Source organism: Lichenostomus cassidix, chromosome 10, assembly GCF_008360975.1.
Source record: "Lichenostomus cassidix isolate B80296 chromosome 10, HeHo_3.0, whole genome shotgun sequence".
Taxonomy (NCBI): domain Eukaryota; kingdom Metazoa; phylum Chordata; class Aves; order Passeriformes; family Meliphagidae; genus Lichenostomus; species Lichenostomus cassidix.
In genome coordinates this window covers 13,015,737-13,032,565 of record NC_139491.1, presented here as the reverse complement: position 1 = coordinate 13,032,565, position 16,829 = coordinate 13,015,737, and the positions used below count along the sequence as shown (strand labels likewise).

The window sequence follows — 16,829 nt, the reverse complement described above, 5'->3', positions numbered from 1 at the left end:
TCATCGAGTCCAGCTCCTAATAATGACTTTAATAATGGTCACCTTGTGTCATAGTCCCTGAATCTGGGTATTTACTTATCCACTGTCCCAGGCTCTGCAGATCCGCTGGCTTTTTCACGAGAAGCCACGAACCCAAGGAACAGAAATAAGGCTTGTGCCTGTAGTTCAGGGAAAGCGAGTTGCGGTAGCTGCACAATTGAAATTTTGGGGCTCACGTTGCTCACAGAAAGGTTGTGGGTAAATGCCGGTGGGACTAATGGCAGCCCGGCCCCACTTGTGTCTAGGGGACACACAGGAAGCCTGAGGACATGCGATGGCCCGGCCTACCGCCGCCCCGTGCCGGTGTCTGGCTTCCTCAGGGCCATGTGAGCTCGGCGGCACTTGTTATTTTGTTTCGAGCGGCGGCGAGGGGCGGGCCGGGCGCGGGGGCTGCGGGGCGCACCCGGCCGCGGTGCCGCAGCTGATGTAATGCTGCTGCCGCCGCAGCGCCTTCACGTGTCTGCGGCGCGCCCGGACAGCGGGGCAGCGGCGTGTGGCGCACGGCTGTGTGCGCCGTGACACGGGGACACGCGCGGGGACACACGCAGGGACACACACACACACGCAGAGGCACACACGGGGACGCGCACACACACACACGTGTTATTCGCGCCGCCGGGCCGCTCCGGGCGCAGTCCGCCCCCCTCCCCAGGGCGGCGGGGGTCCCGGGGCTGAGGGAGGGGCAGCCCCCCCGCTCCGCTGCGCTCGCCGCCCCCGGCCCCAGCGGCGGCCCCGTCCCCCTCGGCGGCGGCGGCGCGGGGCGGCCCGAGTGTCGGGCACGCCGAGCCTGCGCACTCGGCGGGCACGGCGGCGCGGGGCGAGGAGCGGCGCGGGGCGGGCCGGGCCGGGCCAGGTGCTGCTGCGGGGCGGGGGAGCGCGGAGCGACCCTGCGCGGGGGCGGCGGGGGCCGGGCGCCATGCGCCGAGCCGCGGGCCGGGCTCGCCATCCTGCGGCGTAGCGGCGGGACGGGTTCCGCCCGTGATGTCCCCCGGGCAGCGGGGGAAGGCGACTCACTCGAGCGCTGCGGCAGAGGCCTAGTGCGGCCAGCGCCGCTCGCGTCCCATGGCAGAGGAGCAGCAGCCGGAGGGGGGGCAGCCGCCGCGGCGGCTCGCCGGCACCCCCGCGCCCGGCGGGGCCCTGCCGGCCCTGGTGCCGGGGCTGCAGGGCGGCGAGGCCGGCGCGCTGCAGCACAAGATCCGCAGCTCCATCTGGTAAGGGCCGGGCCCCGGGCCGGGCGGCGGGGGAAGGGAAGGGCCGGGGGCTGCGCGGGCGCGGGGGGGGCGCGGCCCCTTTGTGCGGGCAGCGCGGAGCCGCGCGGCACACGCGTGTTCGCGGCGGGGGTCGCGGGCGGGCCGAGCCCGCGGGCGGTGCCCGGGCAGCGCAAACCGAGCGCCGGCCGCCAGCGGCGTGCCCGGCTGCGGTGGGCGCGGGTCACCTGCCGCGGGCGATGGAAGCGGCGCATCTTCCGCGGCCCTTCCGCCGCGCTGCCGGCCGGGTTTGTAGCACTCGAGCCCCCAGCACGGCGCTGGTGCAGCGGGGGATGCGGAGCCGGGCAGGAAGGCTGCGATTGTCCAGCCTCCTGTAAAACCCTGCTCCTCTGAGCTCCCCGTCAGTTCAAATGCAGTTTTGGCTGGAGCTTACCATGGTTTTCAAGTTTCTGCATAGGAATCCCGGTTTTTTTTTTTTTAATTTCATTTTTCCTAAAAATTAAAATTCATAGTAAAATAGCATTTTAATTAAGAATTTTATTTTTTGTGTATTGGGGGAACGAGGTGAGTCGAGTTTAGCTTTCTGCAAATAAAGCACTTTGTTGTTTTTTGGTTCTGTTTTTTTAATATCTGCAAGAAGCTGTCACCTGCAGCATTTGTATTTTATGTATGTTTTTAAAGCTGCTTTAGGCTGAGGGCACTGATAAGGAGTAGTGAAAGTTGGGAGCTGTAAATACAGGTTACTCTTATAATGTTTTCCTTTATATACACACACACACCATGTGTATTTTGTACATATACTCATCCCAATAAAAACATACTGATCTAGCTTGCATATTACGTCATATTACAGTTAGATTGTAAGGTTTGAATGGATGTCGCTAGAAAATAAAGAGAATCTAAATATAATTTTACCTTCAGATTCTTTTATTGTATGGCATACTGAAATTGCATTTATTATTGGGGTGGCAGTTGTTTTGTTTTAATTTATTTAAACAGTACATAGTAGTTAATTCTCCTTAATCCACACTTGCTACCTTTTGTTTTGGTTTTCTCTGCAATGTGACCTAGAGAAGGAATATGAACTGCAGAATTTTCTTTTTGGATCCTAAAATCTTCACACCCTCCTGATTTATTATGGTATTTAGTGATGGCCTTTTCATGTTTCCTTCTCTTTGCATGAACGTGCTGTTTGGAAATGAGCCTCAGAGAGCATGTTTACATTGCATTCAGATTAGGTATCATGTCCAAGTTGAAGACAAAATGGCTACTAAGTAAAACCTCTGCTTTTATGGTGGGTTTTCTTTTCAAGGAAAAAGAGCACGTATGGTAGTTTGTGAAATGAAAGCTGCTTGTTTGGTTCAGGTAAACTTGGTGAGTAGCCCGAGCCCACGTTGGGTACAAAGGAATGCTGCCTTTTGCCCGGGCTGAGTGGCTCGCCTGGTGCCAAGTGCCTGTGACCAGCAGAGGTTTTGCCAGCACCTTGCAGCCCTGTCTCTGGTACTTTCACAGGCGTCCCTCACCTTCACACGAGTGTTCCCTCCTGGCTACCTGCTTCCTGCACCGGGCTTCAACTTCCCTGCTGCTCTCAGGCAGCATCCGTTCCCTGCAGGTTGTGCTGTTGAAATGCACTATTTGAAGATAAGGTTTTTTTAAATAAGAAAACCTTTTCTTTTGATGTCTTCAAATCGTATGTTTCTCTCTATAGTGATCAAGCAGTCTTCATTTGAAGTTGGAGTTTAATGTTAATTTGCATCTTCCTGTAGATGCAGTGGTTCCTCTCTTGTGGAGCAGCAAGGATGAGGAGCATTGCTGGGGATCTTGTGCACACTGTGCCCCAGTAACCAATGAAAGTCTCCTTCTGTACTGGCAGTCTCGGCTCTGCTGCTCTGTTCAGTGGGTGCTGGTGATGGATAAACTGTGGGAGAGGTTGTGGAAGGCCGATTGTGAAAATGGCAGTGCACTGCTCTTAACAGAACTAGGTGTAATGTGTAGAGCAGAGCTTCCTCTTTTCTCCTTCTCTCCTCTTCCTCCCTTCTTCCTCTGCCGTGCCACTTGCATGTGCTGGCAGGTTGGTGCATTCATTTCCCCCTTTGGCTCCCAATGTGTTTAGTACATCCAGATCAGTACTCCTCTATGTTGTTTTCCCCCCACCTCCTTTTTTCCTACACGTGTTTGTGCATAGTGGATGGAGATTTTTAGTTGGTTGTGTTTGTTACAGGGTTTTTTTGTTTGTTTGGTCTTTTAAAAGGTTTCAGTCTTCAAATTGTATTGTCAATGAAAATAGTAGTGTAGCAAAATATAGCAGCTACTGAAATACTGGACTTGAGGATCACAAACAAGTCTATACTTGTCCCTTCACTTTACAGACAAATATAAATATAGAGAGTGATGCAGGCCACGAGTGGGACAATGAGCTATTCATTATCTCAACTAATTTTATTCTGTTTATTAAATTAAAATGTGGTTAAACAAAAACATATTAAGTAATTGTGTACATGTGGAGTCCCTTATATTGAAACAATAGGTTAAGTGCTGCTGGTTACATTTGCAGGCATGGTCAGTATAGGTACTGAAGACTTAGAAATATGCTTTCAAGGTGTCCAGTCTGTTGGGTTTTGGTTGTTGTCCAGTCTTTTTGGTTGGGCTGTTTTTTGGTTTATAAAGTGACCACTAGTTTGAGCTGAGGAGGAGAAGATAAAAGAGTGACTTAGCTGCGCTTAAAAACAAATCGGGAAGTATTTATTTGCATTACAACATCACATACAGGTATTTAACTGCTATTTGGTTACAGTAATTGAAGCTCATCACTGTCTCTCTGTGTCCTGCCTGCCCCACTTGAACACATGCAGCAAAGTGGTGTCTGGTTTTGTTTTGTGCTGCGTATGTGAGTTGCTGAGGCGGTTGGATGTGTTCTTACGGTGTGGGTGAAGCGGGCAGAAATAATACTGGATGTCTTTTCCCATTGACGGATTAGAAGTCTAGACAGAGAGAACACGTCTTTGGGAGCCCAGCCTGCCTGATTAGTGTCGGCATGGGCGGGTTTGTAAATTGCCCTGGTCTTCGCTGGACACTGGGCCTTAATCTGCCTGTTTTTATTTCTCTTCAGATTCATTAAAGCTTTCATATTAATAGCTTTTTGTCCAGACGTTAGAGCCCGAGGCGGGAAAACCTCCCTAGTCAGCTGTCTGAGCATATAGACTAATGGGGTTTCAATTATTTCTTCGGGTGAGGGTACTGTATGACCAAATGTGTGTTATTTGTATATGATGTTTCTGTACCCAAACATATGGTGGTGAAGACAGAGTCTACTCAGTATCACATTGACTTGCCAAGGAATATCGTACAGCTGAAGACAGCCAGCAAAGTATGGATGTAAAAGCAGCGTGGCACGAGGATTGAGATGTGGAGAAGGCCAAGGGAGGATGGTGTCAGCTGAGGGTCTGTCATCGCTGGCATAAAAGAAAAAGACCAACAGTTTTAGGCAATTTAATCCCTCCACTCACTGTATTAATCCAAAATCCAGTAGCTGTGAACATTGAAGGAACGGACAGGTTTGTTTTCTTGTTCACTGTTGCGAATAACTGGTGATGATTCTTCAATGAGCGCTTGTTTACTGTTGTAAATAGTAATCTGGTGCTTGCATCTGTGCATAGGCTGGCCCCAGCCTCTTTCACCTTGCCTATGTCTGGGTTCTTTTTGTCCTAAAGGCATCTGTTAGGATTTGAATATAGCAATTCTGCTCGAGAGATTAATTTCTCTCCTTCCCCGCCCCAGTGTCTCGAGTGTAAACCAAGCTGAGGACCAGGCAGTGTGGAGTGGCAAGCACAAAGCACTGTGCAGCCATTTCAGCTGGACGTGGGTGCAGGCTTCAGACCCGTAATTTTTGTCCTCAAATCGCTCTTCTAGCTAGAAGTTGTATTGGAAAACCACATGAGCGAGTCCAGGCAGTGCCGAAATTATATATCCTAAGGCCCAGTTTGTCTCATGTTGAAGAAGGAGTAGGAGGTGAATTGTGCCCTTGTAAGTTTTGGGCTCCCGGTATTGTGCTAGAAAACCAGATTAGCTGATGGTAACACCAGTGTTTTCCAATCTTTGGAAGGCTCCATTCTTTCTCACGACTTAAAACATTCCTGCTCCCTCCTGCAATTGCATCCATCACTCCTCATTAGGCATTGTCAGCAAGCGTGGATCGTCACTTAGCTGTTGGCAGAGCAAATGTTCTGCAACTTGGGAAATGCCATTGAGATTTTTCATAATAGGAATTGCTACTTATTTGTACAGTTAGGTCAGCAGAAAAAATGATTGACAGTCCTGATATTTTTAATAAAATGCCTGGCAATGAAGAGGGAAGCTTGAGGGGTATATGTTTCAGCAAATTTTATGTTTATATGTATATGTGTATGTTTTAGCAAATGCAGGTGCATATAGGTTTTTGGTAGTTTTCTTCTGCAGTTGAAATTCCTGTATGTACTTTTTTAAAACAAGTATTTCTTAAGTCAGGTTGGATTAATGTGTAAATCAATCCATCTATATTTTCTCTTTTTCTTGTAGCTTGGGAGAGGGAGACAGGAAATAAGAGAAAAAACCCCAACATAACCTTCAGTATTCTGTTAAGTAGCCTGCTGATAGCTATTGTAGTAGCCTAGAGAGAACTCAAAATTTCCTCTGATTACAGACTACTTGTGGTTATTCTGTGCCCCCAGCCCAAAAGGCAGTGGCCATCATTCCTTCCTTCACCCTGGTTAATTCGTTGTTGGATGTGGCACACATAAATTATAATTCTTCAATTACAGATTACTGATTTCTGTGAGGAAAATCAAATAATTATCATTGACAGGTGTACAGGCTGCACTCATTTCACTTAATGTATGCGACATCAGAAGTGTGTTTGCCTCCTTTGAAGAAGTACCTTGAGCCCCTCAGCTGAGAGATGTGTAAAACTGCAAAGATTTCTTGTCACTAACTCAGTTTTTGGTTCTACTGTTTCCAGGTGATGGTGAGGTTTGCCTGTCCTGAATGTAATTCCTGGTATGGTGTATAAGCAGTCAAATACATAGGAAAAATTGAACTGTGGACCATATTTTAGAGTAGTTCATGGTGATTTCAGGGAAGGTCACCCCTCCTTGGGCAAAGCATTTAGCAGCAAGTCATTCTCCTTCACACTCTGCTTCCCCAAATGGATAGGAACAGAAAGTGGAATTTGTTTCATTTCACTCCACCTGATTCTGTACAAATTCCCATGTAGTTATTGTGGAGGAAAAAAATGCATTTCTGAGGTGAGGGCCAGCTCCTAGGAAAGATGTGTCCATAAAACAATCCATCCGATCACTTCAGGTGCCTAATTCTCTTTGCAAACAAATTTTAAACCAGGGTGTAACTGTGTGTGTTGCAGAACTCATGAATTGGGCAAAATAAATCCTACACCACTTGTCACTTTTTCAGCTCGACTTCTTCTCCTGGAGATGTTCTCTGGGGGGTTGTTCTGAGACCTTCCACTCCTCTGAGCAAGGACCAGGTGCACCCTTTATCTGTTACTACACATTCCTGTGTACAGGAAGCTCTTCTTTTGTGGGGAAGCCATTCAAGAACATTTGCTATTCCCTGCTGAAATGCATCCCTGAGTGCCGGGAGCAGGCAGGTCAGCGGCGCAGCGATCAGTGCCAGGTCGGCGTGGGAGGAGAAGCAACTTTCCAAAACGGGGCACGGCCACCACAGTGGTGGAGTTTCTAGGTCAGCAGGTGTGGAAGCCAATTTGGTCTGCAGGCATTTTTACAAGGTTAGAAAATAAACCTGAGTAAAATGAATGGTGACCTTTATGTAACCTTTGGAGAATGGAGCTGAGGTTTTATTGAATATCCTGGCTCTGAGTTGGAGGGAATAGCTTTGCAGAAAAAAGGTCTTTATAAACTTGCTTTTAGGAAGAGTGGATTTTTCACTCTTGTTCATGTGTTTTGTTTGTCTTTGTTTCTTGAAACAATAGAATCTAAAAACTATATGGGGGTAAAAGCACTAGTCAAGTAATAAAGGATTTGGATAAGTTTTACTGCTGTACATTTGGAATGCATTGGAGTGCATGAAATTGTTGACTTCAGAACATCAAACATACGCAATTCCATGTTTCATAAACATTTTACTTTCCACTGCAGGAGTTTCTTCATTGAAGCGAGTCAGATGGTGTGACTTTGTGATTCAGAGCAGCAGTTCTAATGAGTCCTTGATAAGCGCAAAATTGCAGGATTGTCATCCCAGGCCTCTGTAGCTGGGTTGCTTGCCATTTGGGAGAGTTCTGTGTGATTTACACGTATCTGTATGCCACTGGCAAGTACGAATCCAAATCTCTGCATGAAGAGAACACTTGGAAACCCCTCCTGAAGGTTTCTGGATGCTGTATAAATTAAACAGAAAAAATCGTATAGTTGTGTGAGATGACAGTACTACTCAGGTTGGGGTGATGGGTCTTATACTGAAGCACTGATTACTCTTTTAATTAATTGGAGCTGGGGATGGTTTTGTTAGTCTTTTTCTGTGTGTGTGTGTGTGGTTTTGGGAGCAGGGGTTGAGCTTAATGTTTTTATACAGATCCCATAACTTATGTATGTTGCCTTCTCTTGTTACTCCACTCTGCCGCTTGCCAAACAGAAGTATTTGGAGAAGGGCCAGAGCTGCAAAATTCAGATCAGGATCCAAATTTGGATTTTTGGTTCAAGCCTTTCTAATATCTAATATTACAAAGCCTCATATACAAATAAGGAACTCTTTATTTTTAAACTGTGGCCATGAGGAGAGGGAGGTAGCTTTCTAGCTTCCCTCTGGAGCAGTCCAGGTAGAATGCTATACTGTATTTTGAAAAGCTATCAGCAGGTGCTTCAAAAGGTAAATTGAATAGATGAAAAAGCAATGAGTGCACTGTCACCCATAAAGAGCCTGAGCAAAAGGCCAGCACTAATTGTGCATTCAAGCCAGTAAGAAGAATCCCCTAAATTTAAAAATTCTGGAAGTGTGGGATGTTTTGCGGTGTTCCATTAGATCTTTGGGAATTTTGAGGGTTTGTTTTGTTTTGTTCTAAATGGAGTTAGCCAGTATCTCAATTTTAATGCTTTCTTGATTTAATGGAAAAAGGATTATCTCTCATCAAGTAGGATGCTTGTTATCGGCTGCTGTGCTATCAACAGGCTTTCAGTAAGCTGCCAAGTGTTTTGTGTTGTTGAATGTTTAATCATTAAGACAGTGGAAAAAAACATTCTAAACTTCCCAAATATTTTCCTTGTTGCTGTTTTTTAATTGCTTGTGGTTGCTGCGGTGATGTACCTGTGAAAGGGTGGGGAGGCTGGGCGTTGCTGCAGGCAGCACTGGGGATGGGGTGGCTCTGGGTGGTGGGACCTGCATCTGGTGCGAGGTGTGCTGTTTGTCACTCCGGCCATGTGAGCTGCTGTCCTTCCCAGCTGTAACCCACAGCCACCCTGCCCGGGCAGCGCTGGCTGTCACCAGGCCACGGCATGTGTCTGGGTTTCTGGGGCTGTGCTGCTTAGCTTTTCCCTGCAGCTGGCTGGGAGTGCTATCACTTGCCCATTGTCAGGTGCTTCACGTTTGGGAAGAAAATCTTGTTCCTGGGGAGAGCTTGTTTATTAAATGAGGCATACTTGTATCTCCCCCCGAGAGGAAGTTTGTGGTTAAATGTCAGGGTCTGTGATCGATGGCTGTCCTTTCTGATGGATGGCCTCACAGGCATGCAGGCAATCTGTATTTCGTAGTCAGAAATTCCTAAGTACCATTATAAGCTTCTTGGGACACCTGTGGGTGAAAAAGTTGGATTGCACTGGGCAGTAGGAATTGCAGTTCATTACTTTTACTGCCTATAAAGCAGTGAATTATACTGGTTTTAGAGTGGTCAGCCATACAAACTGTTGGAACTTTTTCTCAGCATGAGTGAGGTTGCCTGTAAGTGTCTACCACAAGCATCCTTTGGAGAAACAAGGATTAGTTTGTGAGCAAAGTGTGCTGGATAATAGGATGGGCAGTTTGTTCTCCTGTGTTTGCCTTACCACCTTCTTGCCCTTGCTTAGGAATCACTTCAGTTTAGAAAATACTTGGAGTAGTCTTTGGGACTTCAGTGAAAATATTCCTGTGTGCCCTCTCCCTTCTTCTTCATAACCACTGCCTCGTTAAAATACAAAATAACATGGAAAGGCAAAATAAAATGGAAAAAAAAATGGAAATAATGGAAAAAATAAAGTAAAAAAAAATTCCCAAAATAAAATGGAAAGGCAGTTATTCAGTACCACAAGTGGTAACTCTTTGAAGGCCTCTAAATTGAAATTGAATAGCTTTAACATTTATTTAATTTTTTTTTTTTCATAGGTGGAAATTTAGCCTTGTTTTTTAATCCACTCGGAAAAATGGTGACAGCTCCATCTTCCAGAACCACATGCTAGTTTTATTGCTAATTCAGGGGAGGAAGGTACTCAAGAGGCTTGGGTGCTTATTAAACCAGGGGGAGAATTGGGCAAGGGGATTCTTGATCCTTTGTGAATGTGGTGTCTGGAGGCAAATCTGAAATTGAGACTCAAGGCTTCTACTTCAGGGCTGGCCATCCTCTGGCAGGAGCAGTTAGTTGTGTGTGCTGAGGGTGTGCAGGCACTAGTTTCTTGGGAAGAACCTGCAGGATGCCCTGCCCAGGGGAGCTGTGCTCGGTGGTGCTTGGCATCACCCACTGAGAGCTCCCACACCGTGCTGGCTTCAGACGCTCTGTGCTTCGGTGCAAGGTCAGTGATTGCTCTGTGCTCTGTGCACTGGCTCTGTGGAAGTTGGTAGCTGTGGGTGAGGCATCTGTGAGGCTGTCCAGCCCTTGGTCAAAGCTGCAGCTCTTTCTGCTGTGATGGGACTGTCTGAAGAAAAGGCCAGAAGTAATTTTGAAATAATCTTGCAGGAGTCAGACTGTGCCACAGAAACCTTTTAGCCAAGCTCTGACAAAGTCTGACAAAATTGCTTTCATTAAGGGTGTATAAGAGCTTGGTCCATTTTCTTTATGGTTTGATTTTTTTAATGTATTAAGCCTTTTGGCATGATAAATGATGAGGGCCTACAGTTGCTCTTAGTGGTCATATAAACTAAATTAATTAGTTGATATTTAAAAGACAGTCAAATTACTCACTGGCAGTAATTGGAAGCTGCACACCTGGAACCACAGTTTGCTGAAGAGGTAAGCCAGCTTTTGGCTCCAAGAGCTTGCTCTGCAGCATTACCTTCATTATGCTTGATTCCAGTGGTATAGTTCAATCACTGACTCCTAAAAAGTTGAGAAATTAATTGGCAGCTGAGGGAAAAGTGTATTTGCCTCTTCCGTTCAAGAAGTGAGTGCAATGGGAATGATAGATACAGTTTTAAAACCATAGAAATATCCCTGTAAAAGGGTATTTTGAACATTATCCATCAGTTGTTGGTAGATAGCATGCTGAATCAAATAAAATATTTGGAAATGCTGGTGGTTTGTGTGTGTTTAATTACACTAGATAAAGGTTTGTCTGAATGCAGTTTATTGTGAATTTTCATTTAAAATTAATCTTGTACATCATTTTATCATGCAAAAAAATGCTAAAATGCTGACCCTTAAGATTTGGTAACCCATATAATGTCTTTGATCCATGAAGATATCCAGACACCTGTGTCTTATTGATTACTTCCAAGTAGAAGCCAGGTGTCTGATTACCCTGTAGATCCATGCCTGAATGTACTCTGAGTAGTCAGTTTTCAGTTAACAGCAGCTAAAAAATGGTAATAGTCTTGATCTCATAGGCTAGGAATAAAAATGAAACACAAAATACTTTGTCTTGTTTAGTACCAGTGACTTTAAGCAGTCCCCGTTTAGCTTTCACGGAACATATATGTATGGAGTGCATCTTTTTCTTGCTAGCAGCTTACTTCTCATGGAGGGGTTAAGAAAGAGGGTTCATATATCACCATGGTGTGTACAATCAAGCTGATGAAGCTTGTAACTTAATTGAAAAACAAAGTTTAAATTATGTCTACCAGGGTTCTGTGTGTGGAAGCCCCTCTGTGAACACTTAGTCACCCATGTATGCACTGGGATGCTGTCGGTGAGTTGCTCCACCTGTTCAGGGTGAAAATACTTGGAATGGGTGTTTGCAGTACAGAACTAATAACTGTTGTTTGTCACTTCACAGTGATTCCTGTCACTTTAGTAAAGTTCTTAATTACTGCTGAGTACTTATATGGCAGTATCTTTGTGGTAAGTGAGGCCCAGTGTAGGATCAGGAGATAGCTCAAGTGCGTTGAATTCAGGAATTTGTCAAACTCAGAAAGGTGAGTTACAGTTTTGGCTTGATTAGTTCAGCTGCTGAGCAAAGGAGTGGCAAAGCAGCATATAGTTCACCTTGAAAATTGAAATCAAACTGTGTTAATAATCAGGAAAGGACATTTTCATTCCCTTAATGCAGACATCTGCTCTCCCCCTGGAATGTTTACGCATGATGTGATTCACAGGAATGAAAATCCAGACCGATCAATTCTGTAGAGTGCTCTTAAACAATGTCTCCTTCTGGAAGGACCCATCAGACAAGTAATTGTGGGTAACATTAGCGTGAGACTTTCACAGAGACATAATTCTGTAAGTGAATTGTTAGATGCTGAAAACATGCTGTAGCCTACAGGTGGATGTTAGTGCAGTTACCTGGGTGAGTATTGCTTTAGAACTGTCTGCATACATTTTAAATATCATTCTCAGGTGTTATGATTTTTGGAAAGTCAGAAGTTCAGTGCAGCTTTTCTTAAGTCTGATCTAGATTTAATCAAGGACAGCCTTTTCTCATTTTGACCCTTTTACTATGTAAGTTGTGTTGTAACTGTGCAGTTCCCTGGGACATTTGGAATATACATACTATGAATAATGAATCCATGCAGGTGTCTGTAAATTGTCTGAATAGGGTGCTCAACTCAGCGACCTGCATGGCTGTGGCTTCAGTACTTTGTACTGGCACAGGCCACATGCCCTCTGCTGTGTTTTCAAAAGAAAACCATGACAATGTGAGAACTTCTGAAATAAATATCAAAATGCTTACGGATGATGCTGTGCCTGCAAAGCAGGTGTGTTATTTGAGGAGAAAATGGCTTAGTTGTCAGGGTTTTGGGTCCTGTCCCCCAGTCACCTGGAGAAGTAGGATGGTGAGGCAGCATACTGGCTGCACACGGTGTTCCCTGTTCTGAGGACACAGAACTGAGCCCTAAAGTTGTGGGGTATTAAATACTGATCAGATGCTTCCTGTTCATGATTTCCATTCATAAACGGGCTTTAGATGAAGCACTCTGATAGACTCACTTGTTCATTCATCACGGCAGCAGAGGCAGCCTGGCAGGGAAGGAGGCAGTGGGTGGAGTGGAGTGGATGGTGCTGGCCTGCAGTGCTGCAGGTTCTGCAGTGCTGCCCTGGAGCTCTGTGCTGCTGCTGTGCAGCTGGGCAAGCCTGAGGGTGGCAGCCCCAGAGCTGGCAAACATGATCCTGGTGGGAGCAGCCAGTCCTGCCGTGCAGGGCCACGTAGAGGGTACATGTTAGACCCTACATTGCCCTGCTACCACCTGGAAGTGAGTGCAGTTGTGTTTAAACTCGGCTTTGTAGGTGCACACTGAAATAGATGCATGCCCGTATGAACGTACACAGCTTTAGGTTAATTACATTTTGTGCAGCTTTAATTTTAAGCAAGTGCAGCTTACAGGTTTAGACAAGCTTTTGAGTCTGCGAGTAAACTAAAGTTTATCTAGTTTGTAGGCTAGGGAAACTCAAACATGTCAAAATAAATCCTTAGGAATTGGAGTAGCACGTGTTTGTAATGCTTCTGAAGGTCCTAGTTTAGGGTTTAAAACGATTTTAAAAGATGCCATATAGATGATTTTTTTCTGCCCCAGAAGCAGAGGATGGAAAGCCGATGAGTTAGGCTGCTTTAGCATTCAGTAAACTAACCTTTGAGGTAGGTAAGAGTCTTCTGGCTACTTGCAGCTTTTTATTTGCAGAGATGAGACAGTTTCTGTGGCTAGAGTGGGTTGAAGCTGATAAGCAGAGGTGAGTGAGAAATGCCTAGGTGCAGGTGCAAGATGAAGGATGGATGCCTGAAAGAACCTGTGGGAGCTGAACAAGGGGGAGAGAGGAGGCTGTATGGTCACCATCAGGCAGCAGTGCCATGTTCATCCTGCATATGCTCAGCTTTGAATTTTCAGCTGCCGAGAAAGTCAAGGACAGGAGAGGGTTCTGAGATGTGCCAGTGAGCAACGAGGCACACGTTGGAGAGAGAAGTTGCCTTTCCTGTGGCAGTGAAGCCATGTCCATCTAGCAGTTAAGAAGTGAGTAACCCTTCTAGTAGGCAGATGCTTGGAGGACGCATGTAGATATGCAGAGCATTACTCAGCACAGGGAAACCTAAGAGGTTGCAAGAATTGCATTCCGTGGGAGTCAGCAACTGGGTACAGGTTCCTCAAGTGGAAAAAAGGGGCAGAGGAGCTGTGTGGTGGGCAGCCAGGAGACAAATGGGAGCAAGGGGAAGGAGGAATGCACGTGTCCAGAAATCAGGGCAGAAGCAGGGGTAATAGGATGTTGCAAGCAGCACTGGGAGGAGAGGGCTAGATAAAAGCTGGATTTGTTTGCAGAAAAACAAGCTGGTGCCTGTGGGTGAGCTGTTCAGTGTGGAGGGGAGAGATGGGTATCTGTGGTGTGGAGGAGGGACAAAGAGTGTGCAGGGCAGCCCTGCGGGTTCAGCTGGGCCTCCTCAGAGCAATGGTTGTGAAAGGCCTGGGGCAGCCCCTGGCTTGTTTCTGCTCTTCCCTGCGTGTGCCTGGCCCGGGGAGCATCAAGGTGTCCTTCCCAGGGTGACAATGGGATGGATACCTGCAGCTGTTGGTCCTGCAGCTTTTGAGAGGGGATGGCTGTGTGTGGTGTCTCAGTGCTGCCTTGGCATGACTTGAGCGGCCTGTGGGGCTCAGCAGGACAGGAAGTCTGGTCTGCTCCTTCAGGATAAAGCCACAGAGACGGGACTGGGTTGTGGCACTGCAAACCAGATGACACCCCTCTGGATACGAAATGAATAGGGAAATAAAGAGGTGCAACCAGTAGCAGCAAATCTGTCTGATAATAGAACATAACTAGTATAGCTGTGGGTCATGAAAATGTTGAAGGAAATAAAGTGAAATGAAGAAGAAGAAACAGTTTTTATCAGCAGGTTTAAATCTGCCATCCAGGCACCTGCACCAGCATTGGAAAACGTGTGGTAGGAAAGCCTTGCTGCAGAGCTGCTGACACTGGAAGCTGTTCTGTTGGATTCAGCTGAGCTCTTGAGCTGTGTACAGTAAACACAGGCCTATGCAGACATGTACATTTATGGGTGTGTATTACATGTAAGCAGAGTGTAGAACTCTTCCTATTTTCTCACATGAATATTATTTTGCTTTGCCATCAGCTGTCTGTAGCCACCATTTCCCAAGGTGAAGGCAGTGGGTGACCAGGTCTGTGCCCTGTGGCAGGCTGTGATGCACAGCAAGATGCTGCCTTCCTCCTCCTCAGCTTGTGTCTCTGCAGGCATGGAAGGGAAACAATTTCGTGTACATGTTTTATAGGTCCACTTAATTTCCTGTTTGGTTTTTAAGTGCTGCTGAGGAGTGTCACCCCCCTTAGTTTCACTAGACATCCTTTCTGGGAGCCATGTGGGACAAAGGCTGGAGAAAAATCCCAGTGTCTCATAGTTGGCTTTACAGCACCTCCAGTTCAGACCCTTAAGTAATAATGTTGTGATGGAGCTTCTGCTGACCGTGGCTGAAAATAGCACAGCAGATCTCTTAGCTATCTATAGACTGGATTCTGAAGCGACCAAAGGTTGATTTGTTTTTTCATAATGAGTTTTAACCAAGCAGTTTTCATTGTGGAATACATGAATCGTTGCAATGATTTGCTGCTTAACCACAAACCTGCATGTCTGGCGAATGTTTCCATCTTTCTGCTTTCAGTGGGACATTCCTGAGATGAAATTTCTACTGAAACAATCTTTTTTCATGATGCCTTGTTGAGATCGTAGATTGTTAGTAATAAATATAGGATGTGACTCCTCTGAAGTCATATTATCTTCCCACATCCTGTACAGGGGGTATTGCATCCTTGGAACAGAATCTCCTGCCTGAATGTAACAATATGCACTGATTTTAATTCAGAGCAGTGCTAAAAGAACCAGGGTGAGAGCTGTGTAAAAGCATTTTCTTTGTTTCGTCTCAGAGTTCATTACAGTAACTTGTGGCAATATACTGAATTTAAATAAATGTAAAAAAAAAAAAAATCAAGCCAGCAACCCAGGAACTTAAATGACTGTCTTGTTGGAATGGAGCACCTGGCAGTGTGTGGTTGTTGCAAGTTCTTCCCAGTTATTTTAAGAATAGTGGAACAAGCCTTTAGTGTTGAATACAACCAGATTTCTTCAGAGAGCTGAAAGGGATGTTTATAGACCTAAATTTCAGATGTAGGTATTCTGATGTCTGCCGGCTAATTATTTCTTGGCAGTTCATTACAATGGGCTACATTTGAGACTTGGGCATTTCATTGGCAGCCTTATCTTCCTTCTTTGTTCAGCTGTTTGTATAGTTGGCATTATTTACACTCATAAAATGATCATAGTGTCAGAAATGGTGAAGGGATTAAATTTTTATCCTCTATGAACTATTTTAATTGCAGTTATTTTAGTAACAAGTATTGAAGTCATGCGTTTGACACATTTTAACCTGCATTAACTTCCCTACGTTTCTCAGCACTGTGACGTAGCATTGCTCCTTCTTATGTCTGATGGAAAACTGGTCTGGCTTATTTTGTCTGATGAGTGGAAGGAGGTGGATTAGGTTACAGGGAGGATGAAATAGTTGCAGCTCACCCTTCTTGTTTCACTCTTTTATTGGCACGCTGAGCTTTTGCTTCCTGATTTTGCTGAGAAGGGTGGTTTGCCTGGGATTGAGGAGGAACCTGCCTTCAAACTGAAAGAGACAATATTTACCAGTTGGTCAATACTTGCTTTGTTTGCTTTTTGAGGCCTGAGAGTTAGATACTTTTCTTCATTTCCAGTGGATACTATTCTATTTTTATACTTTAGGGAAATAATACTTTATGTGCTTCTGGGATGCAATTATGGTCCTTGTGGATTTTATATGGAATAAAAATATATCTGCATTTGAATTCTGCAAGACCTAGTTTATCTTGTATTAAATGTTTTGTCACTGTTTGGCTGTGTTTGTGCTAGGCTCAAGTGCCTGGTGTCTGGGGCATGACACTGGATTCTCCCGGGGGAGGGAGCAGTGCAGGCAGGGACAGAGCCCCTAGGTGGCATCAGAAGCCACCTGATTTTTGGCGCCTGCACGCCCGAGGGTGAGAGGTGCTGGTGGGAGGGCAGTCCTGGCCCCGGGGTGCAGGGCCATGCCCGGCTGGGTGTGCTTTCCTTTCTCAGTGCCCTGCGCTAAAGCTCTTACAGCATTAGCTGAGCAGTATGGATAGTCGTCATTTTGCTAATTCAAACATGTTTCAACCTTGTGCAGCTCTGCTTTCTAAAT

The 16,829-nt window shown here is 45.8% G+C and overlaps 1 protein-coding gene across 1 annotated transcript in view; it reads left to right on the top strand.

The window, feature by feature from the left end:
- Positions 1–922: 922 nt before the first annotated feature.
- The window catches only part of RFX7 (regulatory factor X7), a 50,208-nt gene continuing 34,301 nt past the window's right edge, over positions 923–16,829 (top strand). Inside the window, exon 1 of the mRNA XM_085070701.1 lies at positions 923–1,250. Coding sequence (XP_084926827.1) covers positions 1,102–1,250 — 149 coding nt within the window. The 5' untranslated portion in view covers positions 923–1,101. The remainder of the gene's footprint in view (positions 1,251–16,829) is intronic.